Here is a 20,326-nt window from a genome sequence, read left to right on the forward strand (position 1 = left end):
AACCTTTAGAGATTCTCTACCATAATTCACAGCCATATACGATGGAGAAACTAGTCCAGCAAAGGATACACTTCAAAGTCAAGGTTAAACTTGGAGAATCTTTTATTGTCTTGGCCAGTTAGCTTGATGTCTAATGTGTCTGTGCATCTGATGGCTCTTGATGACATAACTTTGATTAGAAAGTTCTATGAGGCTAGACACAGACTGTCCCTAGAATTCTCTTGCTAAAGTGTCGTGCCTGATGGAGTCCCAATGGAATCCCCTTTAGCCGACGTCACTGAAGGAGGACTTCTGCCCCCCATCTGAAGTCACCCCTCCCTCCAACTATGCTGGTGGTAATCCCACACATATACCTAAGAAACAAGTCTTACTCCCTCTGTGCCTGTTATTTTCTAGGTATGGGCAGGAAAATGTTCTAAGAGATAACACTTTATAAAGGATACCGTTTACCACACAGCACAGGCTCTGTAGTTCAAATGCTTTGTTGAATTTCTGGCTTTATTGCTTTTTTTTTTCTTTTTAGAGAGAGAGGGAGAGAATACACAAGTGGGGGGGCAGGTGGGAGAGGGAGAGAGAGAATCTAAAGCAGACTTCCTGCCAATGCAGGGCTTGATCCCAGGACCCTGAGATCATGACCTAAGCCAAAACCAGGAATTGGATGCCCCTGGCTTTACTGCTTATTATTTGCATGACCTTGAAGTCTCAGTCTCCAAGCCTTTATTCTCTGTTTTGTAAACTGGGGAGGGGAGGCGGCTGGGTAGAATTAACATCAGCCTCATGGAGGTGTGGGGAGAATTCTTTGTTATTGTGAGGCTTAAATAAGACTATCCACACAGAGACCTTATCAGGATGCCTTGCCTAGCATGCAGACCCTCAACAAATGACTGCTATTATTATTGTTGTTGTTGTTGTTGTTGTTGTTGTTGCCGCCACCACTAATTCTGTTACAGCCCCTCCAGTCCTGGTGGCTTAGAGAAACTGCCAGTGCTCCTTCCCAGACTCTGCAAGGCACTGCCCAGGGAGTGGCCTGAGCAATGGGAGAATCTGGCAGAACAGGTTCTTTCCAAGCAGTGGAAAGTAGATCAAAGGCAAGCACCCAAACCTGAAAAAAGAATGTATTCCTTTGTTTGTTCTTTACTGGTTGTGAAAAGACTTCCAAAACATAACTTACACTGGAATAAAAACTGTGGCCACTCTTAAGGTAACATGGCTGAGCCCCTGTGGTCTTTGTTCTTTCTGACCCCCAAGGACGGCTGGGGGGCGTTTTGAGTTTCTGCTGAGTGTGGTGATGGCTGACAGTGTTCTGTGATGTTGTTGTCTATGTCAGTGCATAGCGAGCTCAGCAGTCAGCAAATGTGCGGAGACAGCAGTGATGGCAGAATGGGGAGCTTCACACCCAGGGGCAAAGTATACCTATGCCTTGTTGCAGATCATGCATCACCCAATGTGACATTTCATGGGACTTTGTTAGGCCTCTTGGTTGAAAATAACAGAAGCCCAACTCATGCTAGCTCAAGCAATAAAGGACATTTATTCTAAAGACTCCACAATGTATCAAGGAAAACAAGACAAGAGACAGGCTGATCTGGAATTAAAACCCAGCCCTGAAATTTTGCCAATACTTGTGTCTCTCTTCTCTCTGTTAGTCTTCTCTCTTTCTACAGACTCACTTCCTCTGAGGCTTTGGTTGGCTATTGGAACAACAGCTCACAAGTTTTGTAAATGATGATGCAGTCATCCAAAGAAAGCCTGATCTCACTTTCTCCACTTCCAGAATTCCTCTGGCAGGAACTGATTGGCCCAGTCTAGGTCAGGTTCCTTTCTCTGATTACCAGTCAGCAATGGGAACAGGTAAAAACAGGTTAGAAGAGCATGGGACATCCACCCTAACTATATACCACTTGTGAGTGAGCAAAACCACAGGTAAAGGAATAAGGGATTCTTTTTTTTTTTTTTTTTAAGATTTTATATATTTATTTGAGAGAGCACAAGTAGGCAGAGCAGCAGGCGGAGGGAGAAGGAGAAGCAGGCTCTCCTCTGAAAAAGGAGCCTGATGAGGGGCTGGATCCCAGGACCCAGGGATCATGACCTGAGCCGAAAGCAACTACTTAACCAACTGAGCACCCCTAGATAAGAGATTCTTGAAATAGGGATTGAAGAACTACATGACAAGAAACATACTGTTCACATTTGACCCTGTAACTGCATCCTAGCCATTCCCAGACTCCTCTCACTTCACCAAAAATTCGGGATGTCTGTCTGCTCACTGCCCTTGGCCCCTTCACACAGGGGAGACCCTAGCCCTAAACAAGCCAATTGTAGCATACTCTAGTGGAGATGCCTCAGGCTGCAGAATTACACAGACCTTGAGTTAAAGCCCAGGTCTGCCGCTGACTAGCTGTGTGACACTGGACAAGTTACTTAGCCTCTCTGAGCCTTGGTCTCCTTATCTATAAAATAATAGCTATCAAATAATACATATTGATTCAGGTTATTGTAAAGACTAAGAAAAATAAAGCAACCATATTTAAAATACTTGGCATATAATAGATGCTCAGTTATGTTAATTTCATTTACTATTTAGGTTACCTAGAAATCATCAGGAGGGTGGGAAGTGGTAGTAAATGAAAAGGGAGAAAAAGGAAAGTGGTAGCATTTTGTATCTGGGAAGTATCTTGCCTCAGGTATTTTACAATTATCCTGAGCAAACATTAAATAATTTAAGTGGGTCAGCTGTACTGGGAAAGCCACACTTGGATAGATACTGTCTCTCACTTTAGATGCAAACCAACAAGGATCTCAAGATCAATGGTGAATGTTTTGTTTCTCATTCATTTATCAATATGACTATATGGTCCTCAGTTTCTTTCCCTATAATATCTAAAGTGCACGTCACACAGTCTAATCACTGAGTTAGTGAATGAAGTGCTTGAACATTTGGTTGTGACTCTTGTGGTTTGGAGAGGCTCTCCTCTTTGAGAATGTGGTAAGCCATTTTTTTAATATAAACTAGAATTTATTGAGTTCTGATGATCGTAAGCACTGTGCTGAACTTCTACGTGCATTGTCTCATTTCTTCCTATGAATCAGTGCTATCACCCCCATTTTGCAGGTAAGGAAATTGAGGCTTGGATACATAGAGTGGCAAAGTCACGCAGCACTCAGCGATAGAACAGGAATCTAAGTGCAGCGTAGCAGGCTGCTGAGGCTGACTTCTTAACAATGCGCAGTACTGGTTCTCTGCACCTTGGTTTTGGTTTTAAGTTTTCGAGACAGGCATCATAAGAAATGAATCCCCAGGAAAATCTGTGCTTAGAGGGTCTCATTAGATAAAGGATAACTTCACAGTGTTCGTGCACCCACACAATGTTTCAGCGTGGGTGTGGATGCAAAGGTGAGGAATTACAGGAAGAAAAAGAGTAGAATAACAGATACACTCTCTCCTTGGATATAACTCTTCTGATTACTTACTTAGAGGATAATAGTGATGAAGGGTTTCACAGATGAATCCTTGAAAAAGAGAAACTGGAACCTGTGTCCTACCTTTAGACTGTCTGGCATTTCCCATCTTCGTCAAAATGGAGCTCATTCCAGTCGTCTGTCACTGTGTGGGGCCGTGGGTGCATGCGTGTGGAGTGTTTCGGCCTGCTCCAGAAAACCACATTCGGTGACACATTGTAGCTATTATCAATGACTTGTGGTGGCATGTGAAGTATTTTCCATCCACTGACCTATGTTCTGATCATGGGAACCGGTGGGATCTCTAATCACTCACTGACCTGCTCCTCCAGGAACAGTCTATTCTGTTGGGTGAGCTCCATTCCGTTCCAGACTGTGTTTCATTGGTACCTTTTTCTTTCTGAATTCATCCTGTGTGTAAATGGGAAAAATTAAAACAAAACATTGAAATAGCATGTCTCTTTTGACTAAAAGGGTATCTGGATAATATCTCATATTTTTCTTTCTTATCCTCCCTGTGTTTTCAGCTCCAGGGTTCCTTGAAAAGAAAACAGGTGGGTAACCTGTCTCCTGCCAACAGCAAGAGGCCCAATGGCTTTGTGGACAACTCATTCCTTGATATCAAGAGAATCCGCGTCGGGGAGAACCTCTCTGCCGGACAAGGGGGCCTCCAAGTAAACAATGGACAAAATCCAATTATGTCAGGGACCTTGCCCATGAGCCAAGCATCCCTACGGAAGACTAACACTCTGCCACCCCATCCTCCCGGAAACGGTATCTTTAACATGGGCTTAAAGGAAGTGAAGAAGGAACCTGGGGAGACTCTGTCTTGCAGTAAGCACATGGATGGCCAGCTGACCCAGGAGGCTATGTTTTCCAATAGGTACGGAGAGGACCCTGTAGAGCAGCTGATGGACCCAGAGCTGCAGGAGCTGTTCAATGAACTGACAAACATTTCAGTGCCTCCCATGAGTGACCTTGAGCTGGAAAACATGATCAACGCCACCATCAAGCAGGACGACCCATTTAACATTGACTTGGGTCAGCAGAGCCAGAGGAGCACTCCCAGGCCCTCCTTGCCCGTGGAGAAGACAGTGATCAAGAGCGAATACTCTCCAGGTCTAACCCAGGGCCCCTCAGGCTCTCCTCAGCTGAGGCCCCCATCTGCCGGCCCCGCCTTCTCCATGGCCAACTCCGCCCTCTCCACTTCCTCCCCCGTCCCTTCTGTGCCACAGAGCCAGGCTCAGTCGCAGACGGCCTCCGGGGCAAGCCGGGCCCTGCCGAGCTGGCAGGAAGTGTCGCATGCCCAGCAGCTCAAACAGATCGCAGCCAACCGCCAGCAGCATGCCCGGATGCAACAACACCAGCCCACCGCCTGGTCGGCCTTGCCCTCTTCAGCTGGACCGTCGCCAGGTCCATTTGGGCAGGAGAAAATCCCCAGCCCTTCTTTCGGCCAGCAACCATTCAGCCCGCAGGGCTCTCCCATGGCCGGGGTGGCGGGCAGTGGCAGCCAGCCGAAGGGGATGTCCAACTACATGTACAAGGCCAGCCCATCTGCCCAGGGAGGGCACCTGGACGTGCTCATGCAGCAGAAGCCTCAGGATCTCAGTCGGAGTTTCATGAACACCCCGCACACGGCCATGGAACCCCGTCATGGCAACACTAAGCCTTTGTTCCATTTTAACTCAGATCAAGCAAGCCAGCAGATGCCTTCGGTTTTGCCTTCCCAGAATAAGCCTTCTCTCCTACACTACACCCAGCAGCAGCCTCAACAGCCGCAGCAGCCCCAGAGCTCCATTTCAACTCAGCCGCCGCAGCAGCCGTCCCAGCCCACCCAGGCCCTGTCCAGCCAGCCCTTGCTAAGGTCCCCCTTGCCACTCCAGCAAAAGATCCTGCTTCAGAAAATGCAGAACCAGCCCATCACAGGCCTGGGGTTTCAAGTCTCCCAACAGCACCGACCGGTAAGACCGTAATTTTGCTACCCCAAACGCAGAGGACCCGGAGACCGCTTAGCCTGGTCCTTATGCTTGTGGTTGCAACATTTGTGTTGGGGAGGAATCAAGAACACAAAGGCAGTAGTGGTCCTGTCGGATGCCCATGAAGGCCTTAGGAAGCCCCGCTCTCACCGGGCATCTGGAGGCAAGAGCTAGTATTTCCTTGTAGATCATTCCTCTCGTTGGGATCTGCAGCAGTCAAAGGCTCTTGTTTATTAAGAATGTTGCATTATAATTCATGACCTTTAGTGACATGTCCAGTTGGCAGTAGGATCTGGATACACCTGATGTCTATTCCTGCAGTCAGTAACTCAGTCAGTCATTAAGTCGACATGCGAGTCCTGAGTACCTACCATGTGCCAGATGTTGTGATTATGCTGAAAACTGACATAAGTCCTGACATGATATTAAGAGTAATGACCCGTCTACATTCACACCAACCAACTGAAATATCTGAATGCCCAACGCGTCGTAATAGATCCTGCCAGGACTCCACGCTGGTGCATTAGATAAGACATGGCCCCTGTTTTCAGGCACAGTCAGGAGAGGAGAGAAACAGGCTTTAAAACTCTCATTTGAATGCTAAGTGGAAAGGCTAATCACATGAGATCACAGAGGTTCGGTGTCTTACCCTGCAAGGGGCTATCAGGGAAGTCTTTGGGAGAAAGTAATGCCTGCATTAAGTGTTGAAGGATGATATCGTCATCACTACAAACAGAAAAAAATATCTGTGGTTACCTTATATCCTGTGATTAATATAAAGCCGAAGTTTTATTCTGCCCTATACATGAGTAGTACGAAGAGATAGCTTTGTGCCATGAGAGCACATGCTAGCGAGGAAACTCCGATCCCTCGAGGAAACTCAGATCCCCCAAGGAATTCGAGGGCGGAAACTCTTCCTGGAAGGAAGAAAGTCTGAATGTTGCTTTGTACATGTAATTTGACGGGTCTCCGTTAGTGGCCAAGCACAGAGACAACACATTACACGTCAAAACAATATGTCAGGATATTATGACGGCACTGAGCCTAATTTCAATCACATTCCTAGAGTAGTTTTCACGGCTACTGCCCAGAAAAGAATGCCACAAGCACCACAGACCGTGGCCAAGCTAACCTTTTCCCTAGATGTGTGCCAGGAGAAAAACGGCTCTCAACCAGCATTCAGGAGCTCCGCACCAAGCAAAGTTTTGCGCTCTTACCCATTTAAGTAGTGTGGGGTTTAAAAAAAAAAAAAAAAAAGTGTATTTTTTTTTTAATTGTAGTTGATGAAGAATGGACTCAAATAGAGTCATGTGCATATTTTACAAAGTTCCTTTTAACAGGTAATTTGGGGATTGTTAATAAACAAATGCTACTGTGGAACTCATTCCTAATGGCATGGGTAGCCATTTTGGTTTGGATGAATCTAGGTTCAAATTTTTACTCTGACATTCACTAGCTGTGGGACCTCAAGTAAGTCACTGGACCTCACGAAGCATGTGTTTTCTCACCTGTAAATGGGGGTGATAATAATATATCCTAGGATGGTTTTTGTTTTTGTTTTTTTTTAGAATAAAATTAAGGAGCACTTGGGTGGCTCAGGTGGTTAAGCATTGGACTCTTGATTTTAGCTCAGGTCATGATCTCAGGGTTGTGGAATTGGGACCCGTGTCAGGCTCTGTGCTCATCAGAGAAACTGCTTGAGATTCTCGCTCCCTGCGCCTGTGCCTTCCCCCTCAACATGTGCACTCACGCTCTCTCTCCCCCCTCTCTCTACAATAAATAAATAAATTTCTTAAAAATGAAATTGTTTCACACCCAGAGTTTAGAACAAAGTTGACAGTTATTATGATTATCATGGAAAGAGCCATGTATGATATCAGAATATTTTTAACAAGTATTACTCTTATGTAGGCGATGCATTGGAATAAGTCTCAAATTCTTTTTTTTTTTTGCTGTTAATATCACATATCTGTTTTATTTTTAAAAATTTAATTGTTTTTTTTTTCAGTGTTCCAAAATTCATTGTTTATGCACTACACCCAGTGCTCCATGTAATACATGCCCTCCATAATTTCCACCATGAGGCTCACCCAACCCTCACCCTCCTCCCCTCCAAAACCCTCAGTTTATTTCTCAGAGTCCACAGTCTCTCATGGTTTGTCTCCCCCCTCCAGTTTCCCCCAAATCACTTCTCCTCTCTATCTCCCAATGTCCTCCGTGTTATTCCTTATGCTCCACAAGTAAGTGAAACCATGTGATAATTGACTCTCTCTGCTTAATTTATTTCACTCAGCATAATCTCCTCCAGTCCCGTCCATGTAGATACAAAACTTGGGTATTCATCTTTTTTGATGGAGGCATAATATTCCATTGCATATATGGACTATATCTTTTTTATCCATTAGTCTGTTGAAGGGCATCTTGGTTCTTTTCCACAGTTTGGTGACTGTGGCCATTGCTGCTAGGAATGTTGGGGTACAGGTGACCCTTCTTTTCAGTACATCTGTATCTTTGGGGTAAATACCCAGTAGTGCAATTGCAGGGTCATAGGGTAGCTCTATTTTTAATTTCTTAAGGAATCTCCACACTGTTTTCCAAAGTGGCTGCACCAACTTGCATTTACTCTGTAAAGAACTAGAGAATCAACAACAAATCAAGAACAAAAAATCAACAACCCCACACACAAGAAGGGAAATAATCAAGATTAGAGCAGACATCAATGATATAGAAACTAGAAGTCTCAAATTCTAACATAAAGAGTTTCAGAGAAATAAAAGAAAACTATCCTTCATTCTTGTATTGTCCAGCAGTATAGTGAATGAGTAGTGATATGCCCTCGCTAAGTAAACCCAGTCTTCTGATCATAAAAATGGAAATAATATATAATTAGATATTAATAAGAAGTAGTGTTCATTATTTACCCTGTAAATGACATGACTTCTGTCTCTCTTCCTTATGGTATCTCATTTCACCCATATGGAGGAAATACCATTGTTCTCATCTTACAGGGGAAACAGCTGAGGCACAGAGAGATTAAGTAACTTTTCCAAAGTTGCACAGATAAGAAGTGGCAGAGCCAGGATTCTGATGGTCTGTTTTGAAGGTTGTGCTTTTAGCCACTGACTATACAGCTCACAGGTAGGATATGTTGGGAAATGAATGACCACTTATAGACCGTTGTGAAATTCTCAAAAAGAATATTTCCTGTAATATGAGGCATATTTATGTAATCTACAGGGTAGATGAAATGCTTTGGGGATAAAGAAAGTCTTAAATCTCTCACCTTCAGAGTTGTTAAAGAATCGAAAAATATCTGTGTGACGGCTGACCTTCTTGACGGTGAACATTATGGACGCTATCCAAAATAAGCGATTTATAACAGGAAATATATCTCTATATCCTGTCAGACCTTCTTTGGGAGCCTTCCTGCCATCCTAGGTCCTGTTTCTGGCTCCGTTTTTCATATATACAGCTATACACCACACTCATGTCCTCTTTGTCCCCATCAAAGCTTCCAGAACCCAAGCACACCAGTGGGTGCTGATGGCCAAATCAACAAACATCTTCCAGTGTCTTAGATAATATTAAACCGTTTCCAGAGCCTATGACACATGATGCCAAGACAATTTTCATCTTTTCAAGAAAGCCCTTTAAAAGTGATGTAAGTGGCAGCAGCATTTCAGGCTGAAGACCCCTTCTATACAGGCTGGACATGGTGACCCATTTACGGCTTTGTCCTAACTTTGTATATTGAATCAAATTGTCCCTTCCTGATCAGCAGTTCTAAGAGGGAGGATTTGGAAGTCCTGTGTCTGAGTTGTAAGCAAGTGTACCAGAGTTCTATGGTCAAATAAGTGGTGCCTTCTTAAAAGCATTCACCTTTGGGCAGTTGGACTCCTGCTAATAAGGGTATCATTGCTCAATATGGTTACAGAGTTTTTCTCCGGGAATTGTGTTCAGAGTTTTGAGCTCATTGAGTGGATTATTACCAGTGCAGTAATATTCATCCTGTTAGGGTGATCTTTGAAAACACTCAAGATAGGTAATGCTGCTTTGGGTTAAAAACGAGGAATAGGTCATAGGATAGGACTGGATTTCGAAATATGGCTTGTGAACTTTCTCGGAAGGCAGTAAAGTAATAAATGAGTTGCTTCCCAAATGATAATTTTGAGAAGCAACTTTCATTTGGATGTGCGTATATTTAAGGTTTTTCTAATTCTTATTGTCTCATCTAGTATATTGCCAAGTATTCTCAGCTCAGGGAGGTTTAACCTCACCATTTATAGGAAACCGTACAAATGTGTGTTCTCATTCCCAAATAGGAAAGTCTCTGTTACTCATGACTGAAGACATAGGAGGGGAGAGATTGGGAATTAAGCAATTCTTAAGTTTATCAACTAGAGTGTCCTAAATGAAAGCATTGGTCATGAAATTTTTTCTGTTTGTGATACTCACTTTGTACCAAACATAGGAAGACTTGTTAAGGGATTTGATTATTGGAGTCCTTTCATCTTAGACATGGTAGAAATCTTGTCTTTCTGCTACAAGATGGTAGATTGAATTTGTCAATCAGTTGCTTGTAATTTACCCAGCAGAGTATCACCCTTCAGAGCTCTTCACCCAGACAGATCTGCAATCAGGCAAAGAATATACTAGGGAGAGCCTGTGCGCCTCTTTATTGGGTACCTATCTCTGTTCTCCTAGATGTGAGGGATGCCTGAGAGATGGACACAGCATAATCAAATTGTTGGAGACCTCTTTATCGTTCCATGCCTGGGGTGGTTTCAAGTAATCCCTTCTCCGGATACTGAGAGAACAAATGGTATTTGGTATTTCACAAAATGTCTTCAGTGACTCTGTCTTGCTAATGTTTGGGGCTTGGCAAATGGAAATACCTCCTGGCTATAATTTCCTTCCCTTTCTGATTTGAAGGTTATGGGAGAGGGCAGGAGAGGGACATAACGCATGCAGTTCTGATTTATCTTCAAGTCACTGAGTACTTGTTTAAGGTGTGAAAGAATTATTGGTTCACTAGGGCTTGTGAGAGTTCAGTCCAAAAGCTCTAACCTCTTGAACCAAGAAGTGATCTTTGTCAGAGCTGTATAATCAGACACTTAAAAGTGTGAATTTTTTTTTCTAACATTAGATCATGAAACTCAAGTGGATTCTATATTTGGTTTAGAATTATCCCATCTCTAAAAATTCTGAGAGGGAACGCAGCCAGTGAATGGATGGTTTGTTATGACCGAAACATAAATTTGTACATTTCCTCCTTAGTTTAAAGCCAAGTTTTATATCATATATTAAGAGCCTCAATCATACATTAAGAACCTCACCCTGCTCTCTCTGCCTAACCAAGTTTATCCTTCACTGCTTTACATATCAACCCTTGGCGTAAATCAGGCAAGTCTCATGTTCTCACCCCTTCTTCTTTAAGGTAATTTTGTGGGTTTTTTGGTGGGTTTCTTTTTTTTTTTAGTTGTTGTTGTTTTTTAAAGATTTTATTTATTTATTTGACAGATAAATCACAAGTAGGCAGAGAGGCAGGTGGCGGGGGTCGGGGGGAGCAGGCTCCCTGCTGAGTAGAAAACCCGATGCAGGGCTCGATCCCAGGTCCCTGAGATTATGGTTTGAGCTGAAGACAGAAGCTTAACTCATGGAGCCACCCAGGCGCCCCGGTAATTTTGGATATATCTGGTCTTAAAGAACACCCACTTGAGGGTAGAGGAATCACTGGGGCACTCATATACTGACAAATCCTTATAATCGCCCAGTGAAAGTTCCAGAGAAGAGATAGAACCTTGAATCAGCTGGGAATGCCTTTTCTACTGGGAAATAATCCCAGTATTATCCCAATGAATGCAGAACATGGATTCAGTGTTCTGCAACAAAATAACTTCCAAAACACCCCTTTGCCAGGAGCCACAGATTGGCTAAAGGGTCAGCCAGTTAGGCTAGTGCTAGTTAGGCTAGTGCCAGATTTAGGGGCTAGAACCAGATCAAAAGAAGTCAGAGCATAAGGGCCAAAAACAAGGCCAAGCCAATGTCCTAGACAAACTGGGACACAAAATCAATCAGTATACTCGGAATCCAGGAGTGAGGCCAAAAGATGGTAGTAAACCTATGGTCATGGGTCAAATATAAATGACATAAAGTCTAGATTGAAGTTAGGATAGAGACCCAAGAGATGCTAGGTGATCATTGCAAATGATCCTTGACAATTTGGTGATTTCTGTTATGACTCACTATGGCTGGGGTGGGCTGGCAAGAGGGACGAGGTCTGATATATACCAAGGACTGTCCGTGGCAGACCAAGAACATACTATGTTTGCATTTTCATTTTATCTTTGATATTTCATCATTTATCTTTCCAGTTTAAAAGAAAATAAAAATGCATTTTTAATATTCCGTAAGACCAGTGCTAGGGCTGAGCCCAAATAAATTTCCAAACGTGTATGTTAATCTGACCTGTACTGAAGAATCTTGATTGGCAAAATGTGTCTTATTAGTTTCTGTTAGCTGATTTGTTGGCTTTCACATTAGTACCAATTCCGTGCCACATGCGAACAGCCCAAATGGTAGATACTATCAACCCCTTTGAGGGCACTGAGGCTCAGAGAGGTTAAATAACTTGCTCAGAACTACAGTTAGGAACTGGTCTGACTTGAAGCCCAGTGTTAATAAATACTGTGCTGCTTAAGTTATGCAACTAGGTAGATGTGGTTTGGGTTGTGCTAACAGAGCCTTTGCTAGAGAATCTGTTCGAAATTTCATGATTGTCTACGTGCCCAGTTTATTTCTACCTCAGGGAAAATTTAAGCCAAGAATTCTGACACAGAGAGGGATCTTCAAGCAAATTCACCGACATTGCCTTGTCTGAATCCGCAGATCTTTAGGTTTCCCCACCTGCCCAGCCAAGAGCCATGAGCTAAAAGATCTCAGGCTAAATTGAGTACTGCCCCATTCTGAACTCTACCAGTGGTTTTTATCCATTCATTCAAAAAATGTTTGTTGAGGGTTTGCTGTATGTCAGACACCATCTGGACACTGATACCACCACTCAGAACAAAGAAGATATGGTAAGGGACAAAAAAAAATTTAAAAATATTTTTAAAAGATTAAATAATCAGACAGTATTTTCAAACTGAGCTGTTTTCATCCTACCGCAGGCTTGGTTTATTCTTGCTTCTGTTGCTAGGCTGATTTGCTGGCGGGTGCCTTGGTACCTCTGATCGCAGATAAAAAGGGAGAATGCCCAGGGGAGTGGTAGATGACTTCGTTTTTCAAGGAAAAAATTTCAAGAGTTTGGTTAGCTTTTTTAAATGATAAAGAAAATTCATTCCCTTTCTTGTCCTTTAACATGCTCCATCAGGATTTAAGAACTGTGTGGGGTCCCTGTTAGAGTTTCACCACGGGATAAAACCAAAATGCGTGCATGCGTTCGTATGATGAGAGTTTATTGAGCACCTACAAGGTGCCAGGAATTGGAGATGAAAAGATCACGTGATGTAGAGAACACTCTTTGCACCCATCTGTAAGATCAGGAAGGCATGGTCCCAACTCCTCGATGAGCTTTTGATGTGAAGGAGAGGTCTGTCCTGGATACTCACTGGGTTCTTCTTGGGGACACATAAATTCACTTTGTACAATAACTGAATCCAAATCACATGGGCCTTTCCTGTAAGGCTATGAATTCAACTTTGAATGTGTTATTTTAACCTTTTACAGAGTAGAGCTCTCTTTTACTGGATATTCCACTTTCATGTCTGTTTTATTTTGTCATCCTAGTATGTAATAGCTCAGAGCACAATAGAGTGAATTTGCGTAAAGCAACAATTAATTCCTGTATTCCTCAATAAAGAAATAAACACAATAACAAGAGGAACACGTTAGCCTTGGAATCATAATGCATAGGGTTTAAATCCACACTTAGGGGAAAGACTTTTATTATTTTCATTCCAAGGTCTTTGTCAGTATGTTGCATCCATCAACAAGAGCTGTGCATTTAAAGCACTAATGCGTAATTCAGCCTGTTGAATACCAAGTTTCCAACCAAGGAAAAAAGGGGTATGAGGTTAAGAAATAGATTTGATCCCAAGGATGGAAATGCAAGAGGGTTAATGGAAAATCTGACAGATATTTAACTATAATGTGCATTAATGTAGGTGACTCAAACAGTCCCCTTTGCACCTATTCTAATTAGTTCTGCCTTTTCTAATCAGATGTCAGTTGTTATCAGTTTGGTAGAGGGGGTGGTGATTTCTTTTTGTGAAATCGAAAGGAAGCAACAATCCATTTCGCCGGTGCAGTAATCAGTAAATGCTCACGTTAATGGTTAATTAAAGTCAGGCACAGAAACTTGAGATTCTGAAGGTGTTTATTATAAGGAGCTCTCGATTTGAAACAGAAGATGGCACAAATGTTTAGACTACCAGGATCAGAGAGATGAAATCGGAGTGAATCATCTTACTCTTTTACACTGCGTTTTAAGCAGGGAAGACCAAACTTACACGCAGAGCCTAGGCAGCTCTCTGGATACTAATTAGAGAACTCCAGCTGAATATTAGCATTTCATGCAATGAATCTGAACAATAAAGTGGCACTTTATTCTCCAAGCAATAAATTGAATAGAGCATAATAGAGGGAAGCCAATGACTACTTTCCTCTGCATCCTGCAAAATCAAGTTTCAAGGTCCCCGAGGAAGAAAGAATGGGGGTGGTTGACCTGTTTCCCTTTCTTTCTGCTGCTAATTCCCTCCACCATGAATCACTGGCATTTTCCACAGTTTGCTTTTCACAGGAGCTTAAGTTCGGCTCCACCTTTAGGAAACATGAACTTCATAAACAGGGAGGTTTTGGCCCTTCTTCTTGGTAGTCCACAGGCCTGTGTGGGTGTGCACATGAGCGTGTGGGCTTCATGCTCTGGGTTTGGGCTCCCATTCCTACTCTGTGCCTCTGGGTCTTTGTCCCGTTCCCCCTCCCTTTGGCTGTAGCCTCTCCTCTTCCACCCTTTCCCTACAGATCAGTTTTTGAGAACTCACCCCTTTCCCCTGACCTCCTGGAGACCTGTTCTATGACAAGCCTTAAGTGGGAATGGGGGAAGGAGAGGACATTTAGCCACTGAAGTTGTTATTAGCCACAAGGATGAAGAGACTTTTCCTGGAAGAGGATCCGTATTGGGGAGAGCCACGAGGCTAAATGAGCTGGCAGGCCCGTCTCTCTGTCCCACAGGCCTCTGGCACAAAGGAGTGAATTCTGAATGGACATACCCATGAGCAGAACATATCCTGAATAGCTTCTGACCATTGTCCCCTCTCACATCATGTGCTGGCTAAACTGGCCTGCCTCCCTCCAGTCTTGCCAACCTGCTACTGGACTGAGCATGCTTAAACAGGAATGTGGTCAAGTCTGTCACCTACCTGAGGCCCGCAAATGACCTTCGTTTTCTCAGAATAAAATCCAAATCGTTATGTAGCTTATAAAGCCCTATATGACCAGGCTCCTGCCAAGATTTATTGGTTCCCATTCCTAGATTTTGTTTATTACTTGACTCCCACCCACTCATTCACTCATCTTTACCGGCTGCTTTCACACACACTTTGCATTCTGGCTCCTGCCATAAAAGGTATACTCCGATTCCTGAGAAGTACCATGCTTTCCCTCACCCTCAGGTCTTCAAATATGTTGTTCCTTTCATCGAGAACATTCTTCTGTTCTGCTCTGCACAGCTAACCTAACTCTATGCTCTCTCAGTCTCAGCTGAGATATTTCCCCCACAAGGTTTCCCTGGCTTCCCGATTTGGGTTAGCTCCCATCCTATACTCTCTGGTAGCTACCTCTGCTTCCTCTGTTTTAGCTGATATCAGTCCTTACCTACCTGTGTTCTTGTGTGTCTTCTTCAACTAAACTGCAGGCTACTTGAAGGCAAGGATTGTGTCCATCTTGTTCACCATTGTATTCCAACTTTTGACATGGCTACTACATGGGAGGAACCCAAAACATATCTGTTCAACAATGAACACATGAATTACACCATTGACCCACCATCCATTCTTCTGTTCCTGGGAGTTAAGGGTGCCAAGATGTTACCCTTTCCTCCCAAGAAGGAAGGAACAGGAGCTATCATTTCCACCTTCTTCCATAACAAGTCTGCCCTTAAAACACCATTTGCCCATGGATCTGCACCAAGGGTTCTAGTTTGCAGGGGTAGAAACTAGAGAATTCACTCTCAGCTGTGCCCCGGGTTAAACCTGTGGAAGGCTCTTCCTTGGAGCCTAGACTGACCTATACCACAGGGAATCATATGGGTAAGAGTCAACTAAGAGAATTTTATCAACAATATTCCAAATGATTCTTTTCTTTTATGAAACATATGGAACATCAATAATTTACCAACAGTGACCAAAACAAAATCCCTACCCATAGGTAATGGACAGAAACAAGTGATTATGTAGTGTTATAAGGTTTCTGATAGAAGTGGCCATAGGATATTCAGAGAATGCAAAGATAAAGCACCTTTGGGAACTAGGAAAGGCTTCCCGGATTAGGCATCATCTTCCTCACCTTTGTTCCCCGTGTACTCACATTATTGCAAGCCTCCCTCTTTCCAACTCCCTTGTCCCTCCCAGTAGTGGGCTGGATGGCATGTCTAAGAAATTCTACCTCGTTCTGTACTCCATAGGACCATGGCCAGTGGCTGGGCTTCCGTTTATCTCTGTTGCTTTGGCCAAGCCTTCTCCCTGGAAATGCCACTTCACTGCAGATTCAGTCACTCCCCGAGGCTCTCTTTCACTAGACTGGCTCTCCTTCCCATGAATGTCTTTTGCCCAACAGCTCCCTTTTCCCTCCTGCCTGTGGCTTCCTGCCCAGCTGCTTGGAGAGTTCCTAAGTGTCTTGGAACCCCAGTCTCTGCCCTAACTGTCTATGTTGCTGATATCACCTCTCCCCAAGCTCTGAAATAAGTAAAATTTGTTTCCTCCTCCTCTAGTACATACAACAGATTGCCAACAGTGTTGGTACCATTCTTATATCGTATGGTAATTTTGTTTAGATATCCGACTGGTCCAGTGAACGAGGAATTCCTAGAGAGTTGGACCATGGAATTCCTTTTTCTTCTCTGCACCCACAAAGCCTTTTGTATCTCTCATTGCATTCATTGCTTGCTACCTTGAATTATAGTTAAATCTATGCGTCAACCCCTCCACTAAACTGCAAGGTCCTTGAGACTGGAGTCTACATATAATTTTTCTTTGTGCCTCCAAGGGCTAACAGAGTACCTGAGAGAAAGTCCCAACATAAGGACACAGAAAAAGGAAAGAAGGAAAAGACACCTCAGTGTGCGTGTGCTACAGGTTGTATGGTCTTGAAATCAAAGGAAAAAAAATAGGGTTGAAGAACTTTTGACATCAATCTGAAAATAAAAGTTACATTATTGAGAATTTATGCATGGTTTACCTTAGTGATCAGATAGCCTTGGTCAAATTACTTGGAGTCTCTGAAACTGAGCTGCATTATCTGTACAGTAAGAATTACGACACTATTTTGCAGTATTATTGAAAACATTCCATGAGGCTTAGGACAAATGTAGGGCCTTGATGGCAACTCACCTTGATGGCAACTCACAAGTGTTAGCTTGCTTTCCTTTGCACACTAAGGACTACCAGAAACAAATCCACTGAAATAATCCAAATTAAATGTTAGTAGACACTTGCAGTGGTTGAATTCCAAAGCTGACCGTAAGTTTCCAGGCAACTAAGGCAAAAAGAAATTATGTGGGGGATATATGGGTTCTTCTTCTCTAGCATGAAAGGAAGCACGCCAGTTCATCAGTGGAGGCAAACTATTTCCTGGAAATGAATTCAAAGGTACATTTATCACTGGGGAATTAGGTAACACGATGGATATCTTCCACCAAACATTTTGCAAAGACACCATGACACCGTTTCCTTTGAAGTTTCTGTTATTAAGCTGCATTATAAAACCCAAGGCCAAAATACTGGATTTTAATTCAGTGAATACTTTTCCCTGGGAAGCTGAGATAATGGGGTACAGATGTCATGTTTTCTGAAGCTCTGTATCAATGGTTTTTGCACTTTGTTTAAGTAAGAATACATCTCTCTTCCCCTCCCCCTTTCAAAGTTTCCCTGAGACACCTCCCTGGAACTTAGATTCCTTCTGGACAGTCTTCAACTCTGGGTTCTGGCTTATCCCAAGGTAGAGTTTAGAGATTATATGGGAATGTGTTATTCAAATTCCCGTTAGACTGCATCACTCAAATCTCAATGTCTCGAATGAGGCTCTGGCAAACCCAAGCATTGTGTAAAGTAGATGAGACCTATGAAATGTCTACCTTCGAGTCAGCTTTCAAGGAGAGTGTTTCAAAAATCCTTTTAAGCTATAATCTTATCCCTCCACATAGAACAAAACTGTAAATTTCAGATGTGACCCCTCTGCTCACCAGAGCAACCTCATTAAAAATCACTGTGAAAACATTCAGCATTTGATATAGTTATTTTTCGATCAACAAATATGTAAGCACTTCCTGTCCACAGAACACCATGCCAACTGCTCTAAGAAAGGTGCCGTAGGGGCTGTGCCGTGTGGTGGGGACCACAGGGGGATGAGAAATAGAAGATACTGGATGTGGACTTCCTTTAGTAATTAGACCTTGTTTACCCCCTTTGTTACAATTTTATTCTGTGATCCTTGAATTTTATGATTTTAAAATCCAATTACTGTCCTCACCCTCATCCTTTTTATCAAAGGAACCCAGGCAAATAATTTAAAAAGACAAGTCTTGCTAAAAGGCAAAAGCTATTCCTTGGCACCCCCTTCTCTCAGCTGTCACCTAGAGGAAACTACTTTCATCATTTTGAGTTTCTTCTTCTGGTAGTTATCATCAGATCGCTAAATTCATGCATGCCTCAGACCTCTTGGTTTGTTCTTTTTTATATCTTACGTCTTCCCCTTTGCCACCTCAAGGTTATGTCAAAAATTTGTCTAAGTCCATATCAGTGTCTTCAAAACTATGAAGACATTAGTAATGTTTACAACTAAGACAAGCCAGAGTACTGAAACCATAATTCCTCTGAAAGAGCTCAGTGTCTTTCTTTTCATTTGTAAAGTTTCTTTGAATCTCTGGCTGTGTCTTCTCATTCCATCCAACACCTCTGTGAAACATCTGTCAGTTTTCCACCTGTAATTCCTGTCAGATGATCTGTTTGTTGTTTCTTTCCCTGGGTGCCTCTTCCCAGGAGCCTTCTCTCCCCAGCCCAGACCGTCCCGACAGAGTTCTATAGGCCCCCAGATAGTTCTGTCACCCTAGGACTTCCTGCCTCCATGCTGGGAATGCCTTCATTTCTTTCCTTTATCAGATTTCCTGCTTCTGGGTCCCGTGTGTGGCTCTATTTGCTTATTCAATCTCATTTTGGTGGACTATGTCTGCTGATAGCTTCCTGACAAAGGATATTTTAAAGGTAAATGTTGAAACCTTCAGAGACATCATAACTCCTTTGAGACAATAAGAAGAAACTCAAAGCATCAAGAAAGAACATTGTTGAATGGTGATAATGCCCTCCTAGATACATTCAGTGCTATGGAGTATGCAAAGAAGGGATGAGAAAGAAAGCTTCATTTATTGAGCACCTACTATGGGCTAATTGGTTTTATCATGACATTTCTAAGAAACAGGCATCATTTTCTCCTCCTTATCCATGAAGATGGATAGTCTTCATGAGCAGAATGCGTGGTAATTGGCCTAAATCACACAGCTATCAGGTGGCAGAAGTGGAATTCAGATGATGTTTGTCTGCTTCTAGCCATGCTCTGCACACTGTGTCTCTCAACCAAAAAACATAAATGCACAATCCTTGCCCTCAAGGAGTTTGTTCAACCACGTCTTTAATCCAAATCAGACATTTGCTACTTTTTTGCCCACTATACTACCCTCTTACTGTGTGTGTATGTAATTTAATTCTGATTAATGCAATATCTATTTTCATAGTTTCATGTACATCAAGTTTTATTATATTTTTCCATGAAATTCTGCTATTTCCAAAGAAGATTTCAGTTCTTGATCCCACTCTATTTATTAGGGATTAAGCAGTTAGTCTGATCTGGTTACCACTGAAAATGTGCTCATGGTTTTGCCCTTCTCCCTGGTGGATTTTGGGTTCTATGCCAGTCTGTTCATTTGCTGACATTTATCACACTTAGCTCCTGCCTCGGGGACATCCAGGATTATTGGTGGGGAATGACTCCTGGCCATGACCTGTAGTAGCAGGCTCTCTAAGCTCTCTTCCCCCTGGAAATCTGTATTGGTGTCTCTCTCCAAAACAAAACAGAACAGTAAGTACAAGGGGTAAAAACATAGGAAGGGATTTAAAAATGAATGAAAAAAGATAGAATCATTGGTTTTCTATATAGATCAGTTACTGACCAATATGCAAACAAATGAGATCCACACATTTCATTCACGTCGATGCTGTTGAATCCCTCTGACAGCTTTTCTCACCCAGAGGCCTTGACCCTTGACACAGCTCTCAGTCAGCGAGGGGTACCAAGATCAGGGTCAGCGGCCAGACCCCAGCCCAGGGACCGTTCCCACGGCATTCTCTGGCAATGTCTCCATTATGGCACCAGCACCACTATTCCCTGAAGCAGAAACACAGAACCGTTTCCTCCAGTTAGAGATCAGAACCAGGTAACTGTCCTCTGAGCAGTCTCTACACTTGAGTACTAGGTTCTAAAAGTTAATTTTTAGTTTGGTTGTTTGCCACTCCTGGTGCATTTTGTCTATAGGAACAATTTAAAGAAACTTTATCATGTCCCAGGCTGGCCTATTCAAAGTCTATTTGACTCTTCTGGCCATTGAGCTGTTAGAGTCCTGACTA

The 20,326-nt window shown here is 42.9% G+C and overlaps 1 protein-coding gene across 1 annotated transcript in view; it reads left to right on the top strand.

Moving 5' to 3' along the window:
- The window catches only part of MAML2 (mastermind like transcriptional coactivator 2), a 343,731-nt gene that overhangs the window by 229,349 nt on the left and 94,056 nt on the right, over positions 1-20,326 (top strand). Inside the window, exon 2 of the mRNA XM_032852742.1 lies at positions 3,987-5,420. Within this exon, the coding sequence (XP_032708633.1) occupies positions 3,987-5,420 (1,434 nt within the window). The remainder of the gene's footprint in view (positions 1-3,986; positions 5,421-20,326) is intronic.

Source organism: Lontra canadensis, unplaced genomic scaffold (assembly GCF_010015895.1).
Source record: "Lontra canadensis isolate GAN:19392208 unplaced genomic scaffold, GSC_riverotter_1.0 scaffold7, whole genome shotgun sequence".
NCBI classification, from domain to species: Eukaryota; Metazoa; Chordata; class Mammalia; order Carnivora; family Mustelidae; genus Lontra; species Lontra canadensis.